At 38.0% G+C, this 20,483-nt stretch overlaps 2 protein-coding genes across 4 annotated transcripts; both read left to right on the forward strand.

The window, feature by feature from the left end:
• Positions 1 to 827: 827 nt before the first annotated feature.
• Positions 828 to 8,131, forward strand: LOC100267071 (ATP-citrate synthase beta chain protein 2). 3 transcript variants are annotated; one of them, XM_010651206.3, is made up of 17 exons: positions 828 to 1,534; positions 2,395 to 2,513; positions 2,617 to 2,719; positions 3,719 to 3,784; positions 3,873 to 3,996; positions 4,182 to 4,316; positions 4,894 to 4,954; positions 5,063 to 5,139; positions 5,683 to 5,838; positions 5,947 to 6,075; positions 6,210 to 6,342; positions 6,445 to 6,572; positions 6,765 to 6,870; positions 6,978 to 7,054; positions 7,142 to 7,212; positions 7,375 to 7,659; positions 7,813 to 8,131. In XM_010651206.3, exons 2-17 carry the CDS (start codon positions 2,414 to 2,416, stop codon positions 7,886 to 7,888), a joined length of 1,827 nt encoding a protein of 608 aa, XP_010649508.1. In that variant the 5' UTR covers positions 828 to 1,534; positions 2,395 to 2,413; the 3' UTR covers positions 7,889 to 8,131. The 3 variants fall into 3 exon arrangements, with proteins under 3 accessions (XP_010649508.1, XP_002278181.1, XP_059592691.1); XM_002278145.5 differs by having other exon boundaries at positions 868 to 1,225; XM_059736708.1 differs by having other exon boundaries at positions 889 to 1,566.
• A 1,281-nt stretch (positions 8,132 to 9,412) lies between these two features.
• On the forward strand, positions 9,413 to 17,991 carry LOC100261882 (phytochrome B). Its single transcript, XM_002278227.4, has 4 exons — positions 9,413 to 11,943; positions 12,927 to 13,734; positions 14,602 to 14,895; positions 17,173 to 17,991. Exons 1-4 carry the CDS (start codon positions 9,876 to 9,878, stop codon positions 17,390 to 17,392), a joined length of 3,390 nt encoding a protein of 1,129 aa, XP_002278263.1. The 5' UTR covers positions 9,413 to 9,875; the 3' UTR covers positions 17,393 to 17,991.
• Positions 17,992 to 20,483: the final 2,492 nt, after the last annotated feature.

The raw sequence follows: 20,483 nt of genomic DNA on the forward strand, positions 1-20,483 counted from the left end.
AATACTTTTAAATTTGAAAAATCACTCATGACACTGAAAAATCACTTATGGTGTTTTTTGAAAAACATTTTGAGATAAAATACTTTCATTAAAAAAATACTTCATATAAAAATACTTCAAACATTTCTACTACATTGATTTATTGTCTCATATTTATTATATTTTAATTCTAAAAATTTAAGACTAATGGAAAATTGTTTATTCTTAATAACAATTTTTAAGTAAAAAAAAACATGTTTAACAAATTTCATTTTTAAAGAACTTGTTTTAGAAACATATTATTTTTTATTTTTTTTATATTTGGGTTTTTAAATAAAATTTTGTTTCTAAAAAGTAAAAAAATATTTTTTACTATCATTTTGTTGAGAGCTATTTTAGAAAACAATGAAAAAAAAAAAGGCTATGATCATGTTTGGTAATTGTTTTTGAAATGAGTTTCAGAAAATGATTTTTTAATGTTTTGTAAAATAAAATATATTTGAAACTTAAAATGTTTTTAATATTTTTAAAAATAAATTTTATATTCAACCATTTTTTTTAATTATTTTAGGAACTTGTATAATTATTTTATAAAATAGTTTTCAAAAAATAATAAAAAACATCTAAAAGATGTTTTATGATAATATTGTATTTTTTATTTTTAAGAATAAAAGATAAAAGGTAATTTTTGATCGCTAAACATGGCTTTTGCCCCACGTTCAATTGCCAAAGGAAAATTGCGTTTTCCCTGGTTTGTTTTTGTTTTTATTTTTGGGTAAATTTAGAAAAATGTTGGCAATATCTGAATTTTCTATGCATTCAAAGGCATTTTCATTTGCAGGTGACAATTATCTTTAAAGGATTTTTTTATACTTTCTCCAAAAATTTCCAATTTTCATTCTTCAGGGTCAAGCCACCCTCCCTCCACCTACCCCCCACCACCCACCAGCGACCAATACTCTCTCTCTCTACTTTTTCTTCCTTCCCCTCTAAACTAACACTGGAATCGTGGGGTATAGATTTGGTGTTGCAAATTATAATGAATGGATCGTGAGCTAACTAACTTGCGCCACGTGATCATCTCACCCCAGCCTTCTTCTGCCTCTCGGTATTGGTGGGTGCAGTAGTAGCTGTGCTCACCCGTCTCTCTCTATAAATACCTTCTTTTTCTCTCCATTTCTGTCGCATTTCTTTGCCCTTTTTTATAATCCTCCACTTACCCTTCCGCCCACCCCCACCCCTACAGGTACTTTTCCTCAATTCCCTGTTTTGAATCTCTGAATATACTCGAGTCTGATCCCAGATCTGGTGTCTTGTTTCGGCTTTCATTTGATTCCGATTCCTGTTCGTTTCTGAGTTTCTTGGCGTTTGATTTCGGTTGGGTTCTTTTTTTGTTTCGATGGTTTCGAGGGGAGGTGCTTTGGTTTGTTGTTTGGTGGTGGAGTCAAGAGAAAAAACAAACAAACAAACAGTTTAAATTTAGTTGTATAAAGTGGTAGATCTGCTTGTTGTCTGCATTGCTGCTTTTGCTTTCCGTATTTGCTGATTCGCTGCGGTACTGGGCGTTTCAATCGAGTTTGTTAATGGGTTTTTCGTATTTCGGTTAATTGTCCTGTAGATCTCCTTTATTTCATCGAATCTTTCTTTGCCTCATGTTGTTTAATATTACTGATGGGGTTGTTTTCATTGTTCTGTAATTTGAGTAGCCATAGCTTCTGAACGTTAGAGACTTGAGGTTTTGTGGGAATGGCTTTTTTGTCTTGTTTCTAGGTCCCAAACTCTTAGGATCTGCTTGGTACCGGAACATCATTTCTCTCTCATTTTTCTGGAGGGGGTGGTTGCATTCTTATGCATTTTTTTTTTTATGGATCTTGTGTTGGGATCTTGTCGCCAATTCCATCTAATGCAGAACAGGGAAGATTGGTGTCACATGTTGTTTGCCCATATTGACAAGGATATGTTGTTTACAATACATGGCCCAAAAGCGGGCATGTGCTATGCAAGGAGAATTTGAATAGTGTGGGAGATACCAAATCAGGGTATCCCTTAATATAAGAGACTCATAGTAGCATGAAAAGAAATTATATCTTGAAATTTCATCAAGGAAATGATCAAATAGTGTAGGACAAAATCATTGAATTCCTTGATATAGCAGACGAATTGTAAAAATTAGATGTTCAATTGCTATTCATGGATGATCTTAAGAAATATACGTGCTTTTAGTTTTATCTCTCATTTAGGGTTTGAAAAGAATTTGTTGAATCATGTGATGCAATCCATTGTCTTACATCTATGCATGTACATTGGAGTAGTGATCCCTCCAAATGTTATTCTGCTTGTCTGGTAGACCCTTTATCTGTTAATATGTTTTCTGCCAATACTAAAATATCAGTGTGATACTGAATCTACTGACAGGTTTCTCTGAGACCAAGCCATGGCTACTGGACAACTATTTTCCCGGACTACACAAGCATTATTCTACAATTACAAACAACTTCCCATCCAGCGGATGCTTGATTTTGACTTCCTTTGTGGTGTGTATAGCCTTTCCCTTCTTTTTTTTCTTTGGAACAAGTAATTGTTGGATCTTAATAGAGGCACTGTCATTTACGTTATTATCTCTTGTTTATGCTTTAGGAAGGGAGACACCTTCAGTTGCTGGAATTATTAACCCTGGTTCTGAGGGGTTCCAGAAACTTTTTTTTGGTCAGGAGGAAATTGCCATCCCAGTACATTCATCGTAGGTCTTCTTTCTATTATTCTGTTCCTGTGTTTTCTGTTGTTATTCTGTACTTGAACTTCAAAATTTGAAAGTGTTACATATGTAGATGTAGGTTTATCTTATTTCAGTGAGTTTGACTGGTACACTTCCTTAGTTTTTTTGGACTGTATGACTTGCTATAATATCGTACATTTAACTAATAAATAATTTCTCTGGTCATCTAAATAACAAAACAGAATTGGGTCAGTCTTTGGGTGCCCTTTTCTCTTTATATATAATACTGTGTTTTTACCTATCGAAAAATCTAAATGACAAAAACAGAACTAGTTAGATTCTATTACACTTTATGGTTTGCCATAGCATCAGAAGCAAAATTCATTGAGCCTCAATTTATTAATACTAATTTGTATGAATATGATGGTGGTAAACTCTGTAAATTGTAGATCTTCTAGACTTGGTAGTTATGTGTCATAGCCACTTTAAACTGATAATAACTTACCAGTTGCCACTGAATGATTCCAACATTTTAAAAAATTATTGTATTTGTATGTTTTTGGTGCTAATAGTGTTTATCATGTGTTCATCGCTTGTGCCCTCTGTGTTAAGTGTCTCTTGGTAAGTCCTTTTTTTTGCTTATAAAAGAAAATGTTTTCAGTGCTAAAAAGTTGACTTTAGTGAACCATTTGCTCAAGTGAATTAAATTCATTTGATTGTAATATTTTAGTATTATTAGCATGGTGCTCTACAGGAGTTTATAAAATCTCTGATGTCAATATGTTAGTATCACAACTTATATCTGACGCATTTTATTTCTCCAATTCATAGCCAATATGTCCTAATATCAAAATAATTTTAATCACCTGATGAACTTTATAATTTATACACAATAGTTTTGTAGCACTCTTCAATTGACTTAGTAAAAAATTTATACTTCATCAATACTGCCTTGTTGGATCTGAATGTTAATGTTTCTTATCTTCATCTGGATTCCCCCCCCACCCCCTTTTTTTTTTGCAGCATTGAAGCAGCTAGTGCAGCACATCCTACTGCTGATGTTTTTATAAACTTTGCATCATTTAGAAGGTCGGTACTGATTTATTTAATCATATTTTGGAGTACAGAAGTTCTTTATTTGTGTTACATACTAATTTTGTAATTAATATATCTCCAGTGCTGCTGCTTCATCCATGGCTGCTCTGAAACAGCCTACCATTAGAGTTGTGGCTATTATTGCTGAAGGTGTTCCAGAGGCAGACACCAAGCAGTTAATCGCATATGCACGGTCAAACAATAAGGTAACTGATGAAATGTTATTTTCTAAGTTTGGCCTCAATTCGTAGCTCTGATACATTTTTGAATGGCAATGAATCAGCTGAGGAAAATGACCAAGCAGTAAATTAGAATTGGAAACATATTGCCCCCACTGGAAATGGTCCTAGTTTAGCTTTATATTTAACGTTAATATGGGTGGTCTTCACAGGTTGTTATTGGCCCCGCTACTGTTGGTGGTATTCAAGCTGGAGCCTTTAAGATAGGGGACACTGCAGGAACAATTGATAATATCATTCAGTCCAAACTTTACAGGCCTGGCTCTGTTGGTTTTGTTTCTAAATCTGTACGTATTTATTCGTTGAACTTTATTTGCTTTGATTCCATATTTCTTATGTAAAAAACCTGGTTCTAGCCTTCACTGAAATGAATATGGTAACTGGTGATACTTCCAAATACAGATAGAAATCGAATAACAATTTCATATCTTTTATTTTCAAATACAGTCATAAATGGTGTGGAAATAACTATAACATCTTTATGGTTCAAGGCCTAATTTTATGGTGCAATTATATTAGATAGAGCTCACAGAGGTGACTATTATGCTGCACCTAACCAGTGAAAGTTGCCTCGAGTTTGTGTGACAATGTGTGCCAATCCATCTGGCAAATAAACTGGTATCATCAAAGAATTTTATCAGTTACTAAATGAGATTGTGTCCTACAAATTGAAAGAGTGAGATTTAAATTTTTCTATGTACCATAAAAGAGTGCTTATGCTGTTATTATTGAAGCAGTTTCCTTTTTAACTGCTCAAACACTTGGTGACAATCCCTTTTATGAGAATGCCATGTTCGTAGAGTAGCACTCTATGCTGTTTCTTTATGGATCCAAGAAGTAATTTTTTCCCTTTTACAACTGCAGGGTGGCATGTCTAATGAACTATATAATACGATTGCCCGTGTCACAGATGGTATCTATGAAGGTATATATATATGCTGGCCATTTTGTTTAGCGTTATCTTCATAATTGCCTCAAGGCATGTACATTTGGGTTGAAATATAAATTGGGTACTTTTTTGGAACGTCTGCAGGTATTGCAATTGGAGGAGATGTGTTCCCAGGATCTACTCTTTCTGATCATGTTTTGCGGTTTAACAACATCCCACAGGTATTCTAGTGTTTGCAGTCATTCCCCCTGAGGCACACCTGCCAAAAAGTTGCATTTTGCATGTTTATTTTTTTTTCCCTCCCCACTTGGAAAGCTATTATTTGTTGTATAAATAGGCATTGCATGCTTGACCTCAACTGTAGGTAATGCAAATGGTGACAAACCTGTAGACTCTCCAAAGTGTCTATCCCTTAGTAGCTTGAAAATAGTTCATAACATTGTGCCTACTATGGTACTTTTTGTGGTGAAATTATGCAGATTCCAAACTATCATGACATGCCCACATCTAAAGTGCAGCTAACCAAAGATTTAATTAGGTGTCTGGAGTTTCTAGTACTTATATTATGTTTCAGCATCTTTGGACCTCAAAATTATAAGCCTACCAAGAAGCAAGACGTAAAAAATCTAATTTGTGAGCTTGGTCCTACTTTGGGATTTACACTATGAGTGCAAACATTATGCATCCTCATTCCACCTTCATAAACATCATGATTGATTCCTCGAACTCTAATTCTAGCAACCTGATTTTCTGATTTGACTCAGGTTAAAATGGTGGTTGTACTTGGGGAACTTGGTGGGCGAGATGAATACTCCCTAGTTGAAGCCCTGAAACAGGGAAAGATTAATAAACCAGTTGTTGCTTGGGTCAGCGGAACTTGTGCACGGCTCTTTAAATCAGAAGTGCAATTTGGTCATGCGGTGAGCTATTACCTCAACTTTATTCAAACTGAACTGTTTTTGCTGTGGTTCCTTGACTACTAGAAAGGAGGTAATTTCTCTAATTTTGCTTGACATTATCCAACTCAGGGGGCCAAAAGTGGTGGTGAAATGGAGTCTGCACAGGCAAAGAATCAAGCACTAAGTGAAGCTGGTGCTGTTGTGCCCACTTCATATGAAGCATTTGAAACTGCAATTAAGGAAACATTTGAGAAACTGGTAAGTTTCTGAGTACCTTGACCTATTTTCATGTCTATGACTGAGCCTTTTCCCCATATCCATTGCTTTCCCTAAATTTTTCTTCATCTCCACCACTTTCTTTGCTTAGTGTGTTTTGATTGCTTTTCTCTTAGCATGAAGAGGGAAAGATTACTCCTGTGAAGGAAGTAGCGCCCCCGCAAATCCCTGAGGATCTTAACACTGCAATTAAGAGTGGAAAAGTTCGTGCTCCAACTCATATTATTTCTACCATCTCTGATGACAGAGGTATGGTTTGAATCCTGTTATGTTTTTGTTCAGCATTCTGATGTTTGGTCACTTAATTGGGAATTCAATGGCCTTGAATGTTTTGTGCTTCTCAATTTCCAGGTGAGGAGCCATGCTATGCTGGTGTACCAATGTCCTCTATTGTTGAGCAAGGTTATGGTGTGGGCGACGTTATCTCTCTCTTGTGGTTTAAACGCAGCCTTCCACGTTACTGTACTCACTTTATTGAGGTAGATTTCTCTTACTATAGAGCCTTTAATGAATCCTTCTCTTTTTTTTTTCATTAGAAACTTGTTTTTTTTTACTATGCTTATTTAGCTTACATCATTTTTTTCCCTTTTCGATTTTAATTAAACATGTCTTTTGTGGAAACAAAATTGTGTTATAGCTGTTGTCTTACTAATGCATATGACCTTGTTCAGATCTGCATCATGTTATGTGCTGATCATGGCCCCTGTGTCTCTGGTGCTCACAACACTATTGTTACAGCAAGGGCAGGAAAGGACCTCGTATCCAGTCTTGTCTCAGGTAAATTGTAGCAATTATGTTTCATTTTTATTTAGATGGAGGGATCATATCTTCATTGGAAATGCTGTAGTGTGGGCTTTTGTGAACTGATTTTATAATGGAAACAGGCTTGCTTACAATTGGTCCCCGATTTGGTGGAGCTATTGATGATGCTGCTCGATACTTCAAGGACGCTTATGATAGGGTAAGCTTTTAATAGGCAAAATCTGGGTAGTCAAAAGATTCTTTGTCTCTTCACTAGATTCTAAGTATTTATGCATTGACTTGCCAGGGTCTTACGGCTTATGAGTTTGTTGAGGACATGAAGAAGAAGGGCATTCGCGTGCCTGGCATTGGACACAGGTATGGAATTTCCTTGATTGTCATTATGTTTCTCTAGGTTGTGCAATAATACTAGAAAAAAATTGTTACATGGGATTGGATTTTTCTTACTTTTACATTCATTGTTCTTCAATTTCATGATCCTCAAAATGACAAACTTTTCTTTGTCTTTTTGTTGAAAAGGATCAAGAGAGGAGACAACAGAGACAAGAGAGTCGAACTTCTCCAACGATTTGCACGCACTCATTTCCCCTCTGTGAAGTACATGGAGTATGCTGTTGAAGTTGAAACATATACCCTCTCAAAGTCAAACAACCTGGTCCTTAATGTAGATGGTGCTATTGGATCCCTCTTCTTGGATCTCCTTGCTGGCAGTGGAATGTTCACCAAGCAAGAGATTGACGAGATAGTCCAGATTGGATATCTGAATGGACTGTTTGTGTTGGCTCGTTCCATTGGTCTCATTGGGTAAGTTGGCTTACACTTCAGAGTCCCTTTCCTTTCTACCTTTCTGGTTTATTCTCTCCCTCCATTTCTACCTTAAACTTGGATCACTGCATCATATTCCACTTCAAACGCATAGTTTCCTCTGATTGGTTTCTTCTTAATTCAAAACCTCAGGCACACTTTCGACCAGAAGAGATTGAAGCAGCCCCTATACCGTCACCCATGGGAGGATGTCCTCTACACCAAGTGAGAAACTTACAGATTGCCGACACAATGAGTACCTGCTTCCAACAAGCATTTTTCCCCTTTTAGAAAGAGTTTGTGAGCTATTTGTTGGAATGATTATTCTGTTGTTAGACTAGTATTTGTGTTGCTAGTAGCCAGCTGAACACCTTCTTCCCTTGTAAGTTCTAATTAAAAAGTTTATCAAGAGAGGACTCTCTACCATTTAATAAGGAAAAAAAGAAAAAAGGTTGTTGATGTATCCATAAAATTTTAGGCTCTCCAAATAATATCACATGATTCCAAGTGAAATGTATCTGCAATATGAGCATGACAAAGAAGGTTGTCCATTGTGGGAGACTTCAGTACATCAGATAAGGTCACTCCAATCCATCCTTTTGTTTCAAGGGGCTGGAATGGACCCTTGTCCCACACCACACCCCACACCCACACCCAGAGCAGTTTATATTTATCTACATGATGTGCTACCAAGCATACCCTTATCTTCTAAGCCACAAATATTCCAAATCCTTAGAATTATACCAAAATTTTTATTGAATTCTTAGTTCTTGGCTTACCATTGTAACCATTGAAATTGAGCTTGGAGAAGTTATAATGATCAATCTCAATTAGAATAAAAGCCTTCAGAGTGGCGTAAATGAACTCAGAGATGCAAAGTACGTAAAAAGACAAAAGACAACCAATAGATGTATAAAAATAAAAACACAAGCACTCTGAGCACTCTCGCAAAGGACACTTTGAGGGCATAGACCCTTCCTTACACTCTAATTCAAGCCCATTATTCAGTAAATTACACGTGAAGATGTCATTATTCATTGAACACACTCGATCGTACTTATTTGTACGATCCTGTATGAGTTTGATCTTGAAACCATCTTTAGCATATCAGAAGCGCTCCATATAGGGCCATAAACGTGAGCAAGTGTGGGGGTAAGTAGGTAGCGAAGAATAATAGAGCGGAAAGCTTCACCAGTCAAATTTAAAGGTGCCTGAGAATTTAGAGTGAAGCATTAGAAGGCCAAAAAAAAGAGGAACATTGAACGAAAGGAATGATGGGTCTTTTCAATCCAGCATATTGAAAAATTGCTTGCTACTTGTAGCATTACACCCCTTTCTTGAAAAGACTGCATCTCCTTGTCTCTATCTATCCCTCTCCGCCACCGCTGGGGTAAAATATTTATCATTTCGCTAAAATTATAACAACCACTCATAATTCATAAATAATATTCCCCAAAAATAGCAAACAGAGATCTTGCCTTTTCTGCCCATTAGGATTTAAATGTAAATAAAAATGTTTTTACAAGGATCATTTATTAGATGATTGTTCATAAATGATGTTTGTTTGGGTAGATAGAAAAACCTTAATTTAATTCCATTTAAAGAAAGAACAAAAGTGGTACTTTCTTGGGAAAAAAAAAAAAGAAATAAAAGAAGTATCTTGCTATCCATATCCAAAAGTTTAAAAAGGGGAGAGTGAATGTGTGATGGAATAAAAAATAAATAAAATAAAATGAAATGCTGAGAGACGCAAGGAAAATCTGTGTGAATGGCACGGAGTTTCCAAACCCTAATTGGAACCATTGAAAGGGCTTCTTTTTTGTAATTCAACAGCAGTAGCGGTAGCTCTCACCAAGTAAAAATCCCAGGAAAATGAAAAAGAAAGCACCGGAAAGGGCAGGAAAAACAAAAATCCAAAGCAAGAAAATGGTCACGTCCATGGCCCAAAAGGAGCCCATTTGCTACAAAGATCATCGGACCAGTTGCGTTCTCTTCACACACGCAGAGAGCTTTTTTACAACTGCTGAAAGGGTATCGGAACCCAAACAAGAGCAGTGGCACCACCACAGCTGCTACTCCGTCAATCATCGTGTCCGCCTCCTCCTTGATCTGTTCTGAGACTTACCCATTTATCAGAATTGCTGAATCTTCATACCCATTTCTCTTTTTTGATCTCTAATTTTGGAAAGCTGAGAAAGGTGTCGAGAGTCTGCGAAATGAGTTCAGGAAACAGAGGAACGCAGTCGCACCACCAAGCTCAGTCGTCGGGGACAAGCAATTTGAGAGTTTACCACACTGATTCAATGAGCAAAGCCATTGCGCAGTATACAATGGATGCTCGCCTCCACGCCGTATACGAACAGTCCGGCGAGTCCGGTAAGTCATTCGACTACTCGCAGTCGGTTAGAACCACAACGCAATCGGTCCCTGAGCAACAAATCACTGCGTATTTATCGAAAATTCAACGGGGTGGCCATATACAGCCCTTTGGGTGTATGCTTGCGGTCGATGAGGCCACTTTTCGGGTCATTGCTTTCAGCGAAAATGCCCGAGAAATGCTCGGTCTCACTCCGCAATCGGTTCCGAGCCTTGAGAAGCCCGAGATCCTCCTAGTAGGTACTGATGTTCGCACGCTTTTCACTCCCTCGAGCGCAGTTCTCCTCGAAAAGGCGTTTGGGGCTCGGGAAATTACGTTGTTAAATCCCGTGTGGATTCATTCCAAGAATTCTGGAAAACCCTTTTACGCAATTTTGCATAGAATTGATGTGGGAATTGTAATTGATTTGGAGCCTGCAAGGACTGAGGACCCTGCTCTGTCTATTGCTGGGGCGGTGCAGTCGCAGAAGTTGGCCGTTCGAGCAATTTCCCATCTTCAATCTCTTCCCGGTGGTGATATTAACCTTTTGTGTGAAACTGTGGTTGAGAATGTGAGGGAGCTTACTGGGTATGATCGGGTCATGGTTTACAAATTTCACGAGGATGAACATGGTGAGGTCGTGGCTGAGAGCAAGAGGTCTGATTTGGAGCCTTATATTGGGTTACACTATCCTGCCACGGACATTCCACAGGCTTCAAGGTTTTTGTTTAGGCAGAATCGGGTTAGGATGATCGTTGATTGCCATGCCACGCCTGTTCTGGTGATTCAAGATGAAGGGCTTATGCAGCCTCTATGCTTAGTTGGTTCAACCCTTCGGGCTCCTCATGGCTGCCATGCACAGTATATGGCCAACATGGGTTCAACTGCCTCATTAGCGATGGCTGTCATCATCAATGGAAATGATGAGGAAGCTATTGGTGGGCGAAACTTGATGAGGCTATGGGGCCTGGTTGTTTGCCATCACACATCTGCTAGGTGCATTCCATTTCCTCTTCGATATGCCTGTGAGTTCCTAATGCAGGCATTTGGACTCCAATTGAACATGGAACTGCAGTTAGCATCGCAATTGTCTGAGAAACATGTTTTAAGGACCCAGACTCTCTTGTGTGACATGCTCCTTCGTGATTCCCCTACTGGAATTGTTACCCAAAGTCCTAGTATTATGGATCTTGTGAAGTGTGATGGAGCAGCACTTTATTGCCAGGGGAAGTATTATCCAACTGGGGTGACCCCGACTGAAGCCCAGATAAAGGATATTGCAGAGTGGTTGTTGGCAAACCATGCGGATTCAACAGGTTTAAGCACTGACAGTTTGGCTGATGCTGGCTACCCTGGGGCAGCCTCACTTGGTGATGCAGTTTGTGGAATGGCTGTTGCTTATATCACTTCAAGAGATTTTCTATTCTGGTTTCGGTCCCACACAGCAAAAGAGATCAAATGGGGTGGTGCAAAGCATCATCCAGAGGACAAGGACGATGGGCAGAGGATGCATCCTCGTTCTTCATTCAAGGCATTTTTAGAAGTGGTCAAGAGTCGGAGTTTGCCATGGGAGAATGCGGAAATGGATGCAATTCATTCTCTGCAGCTTATTCTGCGTGACTCTTTTAAGGATGCTACTGATGGAAGCAATTCTAAGGCTGTAATGCATGCTCAGCTCGGGGAGCTAGAGTTGCAAGGGATGGATGAGTTGAGCTCTGTTGCAAGAGAAATGGTTAGGTTGATTGAAACTGCAACAGCTCCCATATTTGCGGTCGATGTTGATGGCTGCATAAATGGTTGGAATGCAAAGGTTGCGGAGTTGACGGGGCTTTCTGTTGAGGAAGCTATGGGGAAGTCCTTGGTTCATGATCTTGTTTACAAGGAATCTGAAGAAACTGTTGACAAGCTTCTTCATCATGCTCTACAAGGTAGTCCTCTATCTCCTAAAATCTTTTGTTCCTGCAAAACTCACAAGTTCATTAATGGGGGCCTTTTATTTCCTTTGGAAATGAAGTAGCTATATTTTGTTTTCCATTTCATTTGAAGGCAAAAATCCATCATAAATAATTAAACTTTTTGGAAAGACAAATGATTTGGTAGGCAAAAGTAGGAATCAGAAAAGTAAAAATAAAAAAAATCTAAAGAAAATTTTTGAGATCCTGAAAATGAAATTATGCATGATATTGAATGCAGTCATTCAAATACTATGAATACCCAAAATAACTAATTTGATATGCTAATAATGTACATGGGAATGATTTCATTGTACTGGCTCTGAATGGCTTCTAAGTCAAGAGCATTAATTAAATGAAATAAACCTATGAAAAAAAAAAATTCAAAAGATGTAGATTGTTAATGAAGTTCTCTGAATTTTATAAGGGAATTCCAAGTAATTGTGGTTTTTTTAATCTACCAAAAAAATAAAAAAAGAACCTGTTACATGTTACCTTGATGTATGTGCATCTAATTTATGTGAGAGAAGGATATTTTGATACATCACTGTATGCCTACCCCAAAATTTGTTTCGACTAAAAGTTGGATAAATTTGCACTGTACTCTCCAAAACAAACTTACTAGATGCCTTTTTATGTGGTTGCTTATGTCAACTTTGTTATATCATGTTTTTTCCAGTGCATCTAGGACACTGATACATTTCCACTGTCCAACACAGGCATGAGGTTGCCAAGGGCCAATCTTAAAACAAAATGAATAACGGGAGTGTTAGTGTTGAAAATGATGTTTTACATGGGAAAAAAAACAACTATAATAAGAAATCCTTGTTCCATAGTTGAAGGAGTGATAGTTTAATTCCTGGTATTAGTCAGCTATGAAATTGATATGTGTTGAAAAATAATAACTCAGTGCTGGATTTTGAAAGTTAATTGGTTTTACTTAATTTTAATTGATGCAGGTGAAGAAGATAAGAATGTAGAGATAAAATTGAGGACATTTGACTCACAACAGCATAAGAAGGCTGTTTTTGTGGTCGTTAATGCTTGCTCCAGTAGGGATTACACAAATAATATAGTTGGAGTTTGCTTTGTTGGTCAGGATGTTACTGGTCAGAAAGTGGTAATGGACAAATTTATCCATATACAAGGTGATTACAAAGCTATTGTACATAGTCCCAACCCTTTGATTCCTCCTATATTTGCTTCAGATGAGAACACAGTTTGCTCTGAGTGGAACACTGCCATGGAAAAGCTCACTGGGTGGAGCAGGGGGGACATCATTGGGAAGATGTTGGTTGGGGAGATTTTTGGCAGTAGCTGTCGGCTGAAGGGTCCGGATGCTCTGACAAAATTCATGATTGTGTTGCACAATGCAATTGGAGGGCAAGACACAGACAAGTTTCCATTTTCCTTCTTTGACCAGAATGGAAAATATGTGCAAGCTCTTTTGACGGCAAATAAGAGAGTTAATATTGAGGGCCAGATTATTGGTGCCTTCTGCTTTTTGCAGATTGCAAGTCCTGAATTGCAGCAAGCTCTCAAAGTCCAAAGGCAACAGGAGAAAAAATGCTTTGCAAGGATGAAAGAGTTGGCTTACATTTGTCAGGAAATAAAGAACCCTTTAAGTGGCATACGTTTCACTAACTCTCTTTTGGAGGCCACTGACTTAACTGAAGATCAAAAGCAGTTTCTTGAGACTAGTGCTGCTTGTGAGAAGCAGATGTCAAAGATCATAAGGGATGTTGATCTGGACAGCATTGAGGATGGGTGAGTTTGTTTTTATTTATGGGTTTATATTTAAATGGACGAAATTCAAGAAGCAATTTTTTCTGCTCCTTTTGGGGGTGCTAAATTCTGAGACATGTCTGTCTGTCTGGAAGGTATAGCTTTACCTATTTTTATTTCTCTATTGAATCCCAAGGGGATGTAGATCTATGCAAGTCTGTTTGCTTTTTCTCATCTGTAACACCAACAAGGAAAAAGAAAATGAAACAAGCTAGAAGAAGAGTTTGTTGGCTTGGTTGATTAATGGAATAGTGCAAAAGACAAGAGAAGAAATGCCCTCAAATCTGGTCTGTAACTTCCAGATCAGTATCAGATAGTATGATGTTGAAGTAATTATTTTTTAAAAATAGGTTGGAGAGATTCATGTGATAAATGAACAGTTACTGGAAGGGCTGGGTGAACCCTGTATCATTGTGTCAACCATCATTTGATTCAAACAGTTACATGATTGCCTCAACTCAACAAAATCTTATCTAAACTATGTTGGGTTGCCTGTCTGAATCATGTTTTGGTATTCCATGTCATCTAATGTCATTGTTAAGATAAATGTTTGTTGTTACATATAAAAATTGTTTAGCTTTGATATTTCAAGCTAGGATTTGTTAACAGCTGGCAGCCACTAAATGAAGACGTTGAAGCTATAAACAAACAGCAGATGCTTTGTTGTGGATCTTTGTTTCATGTTTTCAGTTGCATAGAACTTTTGATTTAGGATATTGTTATCCTCCCTCTCTCTCCCTCTCTCTCATTTGCTCAAACATTTCTACCATATTCAAGTGCTTAATTGTAATGCTTTTCATTCAAACCTCTTGCCTAGTTTTTCTAATTTTAGTTGTCTTCTGGTATTAGTTCACTGGAGCTTGAGAGGGCTGAATTTTTACTTGGAAGTGTCATAAATGCTGTTGTTAGCCAAGTAATGATATTGTTGAGGGAAAGAGATTTACAATTGATCCGGGACATTCCTGAGGAAGTCAAAACACTGGCTGTTTATGGTGATCAAGTAAGAATTCAACAGGTTTTGGCTGATTTCTTACTGAATATGGTGCGTTATGCACCATCCCCAGACGGTTGGATAGAGATTCAAGTTCATCCAAGATTGAAGCAAATTTCTGAAGAAGTAAAACTTATGCATATTGAATTCAGGTATGCTAATCTCATATCCTGTTTTCTGTGTGTTTTTCTTGTAAGCATTTTCACCAAGTAGAGAATCTTTTAGTTACGGGTGCTATTTCTGTATAACCATTAAAACATGCTGGTGGCAACTATAGGTCATAGTTTGCATGTGAAAGGTGCATTAGAGCAGTTATAGTCAAGCGGCAGCTAAAAGTTGTGGTTAATGGTTTCAATGAGAATGGCATATAAAATTATAGCAATACTTGATCTATACCACATATGATATAAGATATAATTGCCTTTTTTTTCCTCGTTGCACTTCTATGGAAATGGTATTAGAAAAGTTAAATGGAAAAAAAATGATAGTGAGAATTATTAGGAAACTGTCATCTTATCATGACTTTTTTGTATCGATTTTCTAGTTTCTGTCTAAAGTTGCTTGCACTTAAGTTAGACCAATTTCAAATAGTATTTGGTTTCCCAGTGATGTTTGACCTTCCTCTCAAGTGATAGCAAGACAAGAACTTTACCACCTAGATTTGATGGTCTCCATAACCAACCAAGATATAGGTTTTACTTAGATCATCTGGGGAAAATGGAGTTGGAGAGCAGGGAAATCTTATTCAATTGTTAATTTTGTAATGTTGAATGACTACTGTTTCATGATGTTCACTTAAATTAGTTTTTGAAAAAACCATCTAATTATTCAAATCTTTGTTGCAGAGTATATAAATTATATGCCCTTTGGTTGAATCATAATGACTTGCAATTTTTACACCATCTTGGGACTATTCAGAGTAATTATGAACTTTATTGGCTTGAAGGGCATTGGTAAGTTTAAGAGAACTGTCGGACTCACAAAGTTACTAGTTGGGCATCGGGGAATGCAACAGTAGATCATGCTGGACAGTATTATGTGCTATTCCAGTAAGTTCAAGGAACGGGTCTGGGTCTCTTGACAAATTAGGAATATGATTGTATAGATTTAAGGGTGGGTTGAATGAACTTTGGGGGGTGGGGGGGAGGAGGTTGTCACCATAGATATCTACTAAGGGTGGCACAGATATAAGGACAGTCGAGCAGGATTGGTGATCTTTGGAAATGATTTTTGATCTTTAAGTATAGCACATCTTGGTTAGAGAACAACATTTCAGGTTCTTCTCATAAGTTATGCAGTGCTAGTTATTTCAGTTTCTTCTCATAAGTTATGCAGGTGCTAGTTATTTAAGAGTAATGCAGTTGTCAAGAAGAATTAGAATCTAATTCTTTGATTAGAGTCATGGATTAATGCATTGAGAGAGAAATTCTTTGATGGGATCAACACTTCATAGATCTAGTTAAGCCTATCTGTGATATCTAATTGGTTGTTCAGGTGCTAGCCTGGTTCAGCCCAAGGTTCTTTGATTTCCCCTACTGGAAAAATACAAATGATTTTTTATTCTCATGACATCCTATTTTTAGCCTGACTTTTGGAGAAAGTTTTCTAAAACCAGTTAACCAACAATTTTTTTAGGCATTTACCCTTTTCTAGCATGTAGAGCAGAAAATAGTTCTGAGTTAATGGAACCAAACATGCTCATGGATTCATGGTTAGTTCAAGATCTTTTTTTTTTTGAGTCCGAGTTTAATTGATCAATAAATGGAGGTATGCTGCGTGTGGAGACCGCTTTGAATAGCAAGAGATTTTGTAAAATTTTGGAAAAATATGAAGAACTTAGATAAGCCTGTAAATGATGAAATCAATATATTCAGACCCATCCATATGTAAAGACAACCATGTGAGCCAACAGTATGCTCCAAGACAGGTGGAAACTCTAATGAAGTCTAATTGTTATCCTAATAAAAACTGTATAAATGTTAAACACTTGAATAGTGGTACAAAATGTTGACCAAAAAGTCATGGATTTAGATCCTTTTTTTAATAGGTGAATTAGAGATACTTTAGATAGGCACCAATCAAAAAGGGAGGTGCAACCCATGTTCTTGTAATTGATTTATCATTCATTCTTTCTCGTGAAGAGAGTAATAAATTAAAGCAAAATTTGCTTGATTTAGTACAAGAATTTTAATTTATTATTGTTGGTAGTATTGATCTATGGTAAGTTACCTCTTACATAAAGAAGAAAGTCAAGGGCTAAGCGTATTGTCCAAAAAAATGGTCTCAGGCCAAACTATTAACATATACAGAAAGAAGCATGTGATAGTCACTTGTAAATTGCAATGAGCAGAAACTGTTGCTTATATTGTTTACCTTCATGTGATAATATGCTGGAAATTTGAGTTGCTAATATTGTGTTTTTGATTAAGGATGGTATGCCCTGGTGAAGGTCTTCCTCCTAATCTGATTCAAGACATGTTCCATAGCAGTCGTTGGATGACTCAGGAAGGTCTAGGGCTGAGCATGTGCAGGAAGATCTTAAAGCTCATTAATGGCGAAGTCCAATATATCAGAGAATCAGAAAGATGTTATTTTCTAATCAGCATAGAACTTCCTGTACCTCGCAGAGGCTCAAAGAGCGTTGACTAGGTTATTGGCACCAATGAGTCTCCAAACTTCAGGCCCTTCTCTCGCTTCAACTTCAGATGCAACTTCTGGCATACACAACCCACTTAAAAGCTTCAGGCTCAGTACAAGAGTCACCCAGATGGGCTAATGGGTATTCAATAAAACTACTTCAACATCCATTTTGGAGTGTTTCGTCCCTTCTGTGTTCCAACACACTCTAATATAATATACACCCTGGTTGATTTCACATCTCAGTGTAGTCCTAAAGTGTTCTCAGGAACCGGGTTATGCCAGATCCTACTGCAAGGGTGTGCCTCAAGTGATCCATCAACAGAGTCGGGGTCAGGGGTCAATTGCAGATTCTTTGATAACCGGGTTTGCACTTGCAGGTAAATCTGAGTAGGGTTTCTGCCTTAAGCATGTTATACTAGATAGAATATTTGTATTATGCCCTCTCAAGTTCTCCAAGAGTGGCTGTACAATATCTACTTCTTCAGGTCTAAGCTATTCTTTTTCTTTCCTTTTTTGGTGTGATAAAACAAATTCTCTTACTCTATGCTTCAAGATTATGTAACATGAGTACTAATAATCTAATCTAAATATACTCTAATTCCCCATTCTATGTTTATTTTCGATTCATCAGTTATTTTCATCCATCTTCTATTGTAGAATAGCTTGGGATGCCTCACAGGTTATCTTTGAGAGTTTTATATTTGTTATGTTATGCTACATGTTGATGTGGGAACTGTGACTTGCCAGGGATTATGAGAGGGCAAGTTTCATCAGGGATATAGTTCAAATCCAAGTTTTAGGTGGGTGCAATAACCTTCATTCAAATTTCTCAATACTCAATAGTTCTATTTGATATAGCTTTCCAAAGAGGTGTTTGAATAAAACTTCCCAACATGGGTTTCATACTTAACATGATTTTACAATTCGTTAAGATAAAATCAAGGAAAATTTTAGGCTACTAAATTGATACTGTTGTAGTATGTGACTCATATTGAGTGAAAGATATGAAGAAAAAGAGGCAAATGCCAGAGGGGAGTGGAGTGACGGTATTTGCCATTCAAGCTTATATTTTTATTGTTGAGGGCGAATGATAGGTTGGGGGATGTGTGTGTGTGGGGGTGGGGGGGGCAATGACCCTCTGCGGTACGGTTCAGGGGTATTTTTTGAATTTCATTACCTGATGGTTAGTATAAATACCCTTTTATATAACCCTAATTTGAGATATAGTAAAAGTCTTTTTCCTTGTTCCTGTGGACATAGGCAATATGTCGAATCACATTAAATCTATGTGTTTTTCTTTTCGTCTTTCACTAATTTTTCACCAAGAATCGTTGCACGAAATTAACATATACATATCGAAAATGCATTTTGGGATGTTGAAATATACAAGATCAAGATATAAACAAGTGAGATTAGATACAAAAGAATGAGACCAAAGTTTAAAATGATTGGATTTGGGTTTAAAATAATGAGATTGAATGCAATGACCCACTCCTACTTGTATAGATATTATTTGTTGTGGGGTTAAAGGGGCCTTCGTGGCTTTAAAATATATTTATACAATTAAGAGGAACCCATATATTATATATATATATATATATATATGTTGAATATAATGTATGTATAGTATACTATCTTTCCTTATTAATATAGGTCATATGTATGGTAGTTAGGACTCCTAGCCTTGTATATATATATATCTCTCAATTGTAAGTAAAAATATATGAATGAAAATAAGGTTTTTCTCCTTTCTCTCTCTCTTTCAACATGGTATCAGAGCCAAGGAAGAAAACCTAATTCTTTCCTGTTTTTCCGTGTCATCAACTCCGGGAAACCTTCCGGTGACCGTGTTTCTTTCCGGTCACCGTGTTTCTTTCCGGTCACCTTTCCCATCTCCCAATACTTTCCGGTCAGTCGGATCGTCGCTAGAAACCACTCACCGCCGGCGAAATTTTCCGGCGAACTTTCCGGCGAACTTTCCGCGCGACCTATTTTTCCGACACCGACCATACCAGAAGGAGCGCCTGGAGGAGATCTCCACCTTTTGTGAAGACACCAGCACCAAAAGAGGAGCCACGCGCCGTCCACGCGCGATTTTCGGTCGGCGGCTGCATCTCACGCGCCGGCGCGTGGGGGCGCGTGAGGCATATTCCGGCCACTTCCGACACCTCTCCAGGCTCGTCCGGCGCCGTCTTGGCCTTCTAGCCCCCCGGCAGTCCTCCCCGAGCCCTGCATCTCCATTTTTTTCCCTGTTTTTGGCTTTCTTGCCATTCCGGCCACCTCCGACAGGGCTCCCCCTCCATCTCCGAGGCTTGGGTGCTGCTTCTCTTCCTCTCCAGGCACGTCACGAACCTTTTCTCCATTGATTGCACCTCTCACAGCCGTGGTTTCACTTTTTTTCTCTCTCCGCCGAAATCTGAACCCATCTTAGGGCTCTCTTCGATCCAAATACGTGAATATGACCACCAAAAATCAGATCTTTACCTCTGTTATCTCTGGATCTCCTATGATTACCTCAGAGAAATTGGTTGGCAGTGAGAATTATCTCTCCTGGTCTGCTTCTGTTGAACTTTGGTTTATGGGTCAAGGATATGAGGATCACTTGGTTACCCAGGAGGCAGATATCCCTGAGGTTGACCGCGTACAGTGGCGGAAGATAGATGCACAGTTATGTAGTGTATTATGGCAATCGGTTGATCCCCGGATTCTTCTTCATCTTCAGGCCTATAAAACTTGTTTTAAGTTTTGGACTCAGGCCAAAGGATTATACACGAATGATATCCAGCGTCTTTATAAGGTGGCTTCTGCTATTGTCCATCTCAGCCAACAGGACTTGGACCTATCTACTTATATTGGTCAGATTGCCTCTCTTAAGGAGCAGTTCCTGACTGTGATGCCTCTTACTCCTGATGTTGGGGCTCAACAAACACAACTTGACAAGTTCTTCATGGTTCTTACTCTTATTGGCCTCCGTCCGGATCTTGAGCCTATTCGTGATCAGATTCTTGGCAGTTCATCAGTTCCGTCCTTGGATGATGTGTTTGCTCGCCTCCTGCGTATCTCGTCCACTCAGACTTTGACATCTGATAGCGCTTCAGAT

Source organism: Vitis vinifera, chromosome 5 (genome assembly GCF_030704535.1).
Source record: "Vitis vinifera cultivar Pinot Noir 40024 chromosome 5, ASM3070453v1".
NCBI classification, from domain to species: domain Eukaryota; kingdom Viridiplantae; phylum Streptophyta; class Magnoliopsida; order Vitales; family Vitaceae; genus Vitis; species Vitis vinifera.